The sequence below is a fragment of the Sinocyclocheilus anshuiensis genome, unplaced genomic scaffold, assembly GCF_001515605.1.
Source record: "Sinocyclocheilus anshuiensis isolate Anshui unplaced genomic scaffold, SAMN03320099.WGS_v1.1 scaffold755, whole genome shotgun sequence".
Taxonomy (NCBI): Eukaryota; Metazoa; Chordata; class Actinopteri; order Cypriniformes; family Cyprinidae; genus Sinocyclocheilus; species Sinocyclocheilus anshuiensis.
In genome coordinates this window covers 107,057-109,973 of record NW_015552587.1, presented here as the reverse complement: position 1 = coordinate 109,973, position 2,917 = coordinate 107,057, and the positions used below count along the sequence as shown (strand labels likewise).

At 38.9% G+C, this 2,917-nt stretch overlaps 1 protein-coding gene across 4 annotated transcripts in view; it reads right to left on the bottom strand.

Annotated features, from left to right (window-relative positions):
- Positions 1 to 2,127, bottom strand: part of ddx4 (DEAD (Asp-Glu-Ala-Asp) box polypeptide 4) — a 22,824-nt gene extending 20,697 nt beyond the window's left edge. For all 4 annotated transcript variants that reach the window (XM_016456367.1, XM_016456368.1, XM_016456371.1 and 1 more), the window contains exons 1-3: positions 2,041 to 2,127; positions 1,528 to 1,603; positions 444 to 474 (exon numbers count right to left, since the gene is read on the bottom strand). In XM_016456367.1, the coding sequence (XP_016311853.1) occupies positions 444 to 474; positions 1,528 to 1,551 (55 nt within the window). In that variant the 5' untranslated portion in view covers positions 1,552 to 1,603; positions 2,041 to 2,127. The remainder of the gene's footprint in view (positions 1 to 443; positions 475 to 1,527; positions 1,604 to 2,040) is intronic.
- Positions 2,128 to 2,917: the final 790 nt, after the last annotated feature.

Below are 2,917 nucleotides of genomic sequence, written 5' to 3'. Positions count from 1 at the left end.
ATCTTTTTCAAACTTTCTGGTCCGGCTTTCTCAAGCCAACTTAAAGTTTGTCTTGACAAACTTTTTTTATCTAGTTTATTTTACAGTACAATTGTTTTACAATATATGGCTATTACGGTCATAAGAATAATAATATAAAATTGTTATTAGTATTATTATAATTATATTCTGATATGTTTGGCTTCCTAAAACACCAGTGTGAATGTAATTTAAACAGACACAACTACAACTAATAAGAGCATTGAGTTCCCTTTAAAGTTCAGACACAAGTCAATTCATTGAATATTTTCTTAGTTACGTTTTTTTTCTTAGTTAAGAACATGGGTTGGAGCTCTTAATTTTGAACTCTCAAAGTGCATTAGATAGAAGAATTTAACGTTATACGTATGTATGTGTGTGTGTGTGTGTGTGTGTGTGTGTGTATATAATATATATAAACTTACCAAAACCTGAACTGCAGGATACAACAGGGCCCTGTAAAAGGATGAACAAATTAAGTTAATAACATTACTCATTCATATCTAATGATATTCTATTTGGTTTAGTTCCTACAGTTCAAACTAGTAAAGTAGTGGTTCTGGAGCAGGTCCAGTACACATTTTGGATGTCTCATTTTTATTTGACATCCATTTTAGGTTCTGAAGCCTGTACTAAGAAATTAATCCGGTTCTATTTCTATCAACGCTTACAAAATGTACCTGTTGGTACCTACAACACCGCACATCTGGCAAAAACTCCAAGTCACAGGAGTTTATGAACCGATATAACCATAGACTGCATAAAAACATGGACGTAGTGTCCGTGACGTCACCCGTAGGTTCCTGAAGAGCGTTTTTGAAGCTCAAAGTGGGCGGAGGCGGCCGTCACATCTTGGCAGCGCATCACTCCCGGATAATCGAAGATGGGCAAAGAGGCGGGAGCTGGTTGCTGAAACCACGCCCACCTAGCGCGACAGTGGTGACAGCAGCGGCAATCCACCTGTCACTCAAGTGGCCACGCCCTTATTACGCAGAACTTTAAGGCTTAATATAATTTAAACAGATGAGTTGTAAAAAAATTCACCCCACTCACAGTTGTCATGAAGGGCAAAATTAGCTATATAGACCAAAACCGTTTTTTGTACCAGGCTGTAAACATGTTTTTTTCTGCTGTAAAGTTGGGCATTTTAACATGGGGAGTCTATGGGACTGACTCCCTTTTGGAGCCAGCCTCTAGCGGCCAGTCGATGAATTGCAGTTTAAGTCACTTCCGTGTTGGCTTCACGAGAGAGCGGGAGGTTGCCGCTCGGATATAACGCATCTATACCTCGTCGCTTTGGATAAAAGCGCCTACCAAATACAAACCGCACAAACTTCTGCCAAATTCACTGCAATTAACTCACACTTCTCACAAACAATATACATGTCGAAACAAAAAATAACAGCGACTAATGTTCCCAATACTATTGAAGCATAAAACAACATCTGTCCGTTTGAACAGTGACTTTCAAACCATAAGAGAAAGAGTGTGCTCGGCCTTTAACGTTACCTGATCTTCCTCCCAGTCATCCATGATGAGCAGCTTCAGCTGAGGATCACGACCGTCAGTTAAATCTCTTCAAGAGCTGTGCCACAAAACAACACAACGCCGACAGTGAAAATCATGTCCCACATCAGAATAATTCACTTATCTGTTAACTTTGTGGATTTAACTGTTAAATTAAATTTTAATCGGTCATTATAGTTTCTGCACTAGGTTAAACCGCTTTCAACGACAACCTCATTTAAAACGCCGTGATATCTAAATTAACAAAGGCAGCAGATAGCGTCGTTTCTGTTATTATAGTAATAAAGTTCTATTTAAATGCGAATAATTAACCCAAGGGAAGTATTAACACCCAAAACGGCTAACGTTAATTAGGCCGCGGCAGTAACTAAATGGCCGCCTAAATATTTGACACTAACGAGTAAACTTTCTCTTTAATCGAGTCTTTCATTCGCATTACTAAAGACCGACTAATTAAATCATATTAGTACAGCTTATAAAGATAAAAAAGCATACGTTAAGCAGAAGTTGATGGCGGGAGACACCTGAAGAAACCGCTAGCGAGAAATCCCGGGCAGAAATGACGCAATTATTCTGCGTGTGGGCGGGAAAATCGGTGTGATGTCCGATTCGCGCTTTTGAACTGATTCTTTTTAATGAATCAGACAAACGATTCACAAATCTATTGGAATGAATCGACAGGGCGAATTACTGAAGTCATGACTCTTTCGGTCATGTCTAAATCAAAACGAGTGAATGAGTGAACCGATCCCATAAGCACACGTGGTGTTTAATGAGGATTAACTAGGGTAGAAAAAATGTATAAGAAATTAAGGAAATGCATATTTTTTAAGATAAATGTATTATGTTGTTGTTGTTATTGTCACCTGTCCAGATGTTTGATACATTGGTTTTTTGGGATTGGTTCTCAAGTAACTTAAAAGTCCTTATAGCTGCAGTCCGTAACTTTTTTGTGTTCATAATTTACACAATTTATATAATAAGTGAGTGCGTCATGAATCCATTTTCCAAACTGTGTTTTTGGCTTATCCTGAATCACTACAGTACACCTATAATAAGTTTTTATATTCTGACTATTTTAGACGTTCTGGTAGGAACCGCTGCGGAGTAGCCCATGGGGCCCAGTTGCATAAACTTAGCCTCTATGTTAAGACAGTGTCTTAAAGGTCCCATGACATGCTGCTTTTTGGATGCTTTTATATAGGCCTAAGTGGTCCCTAGTACTGTATCTGAAGTCTCTTTACCGAAATTCAGCCTTGGTGCAGAATTTCAGCCACTACGAGCCAGTCCCACAATGAGCTTTCCTTAGGACGTGCCATTTCTGTGTCTGTAGCTTTAAATGCTAATGAGGAGGAGAGAGGCGGGGCAACTG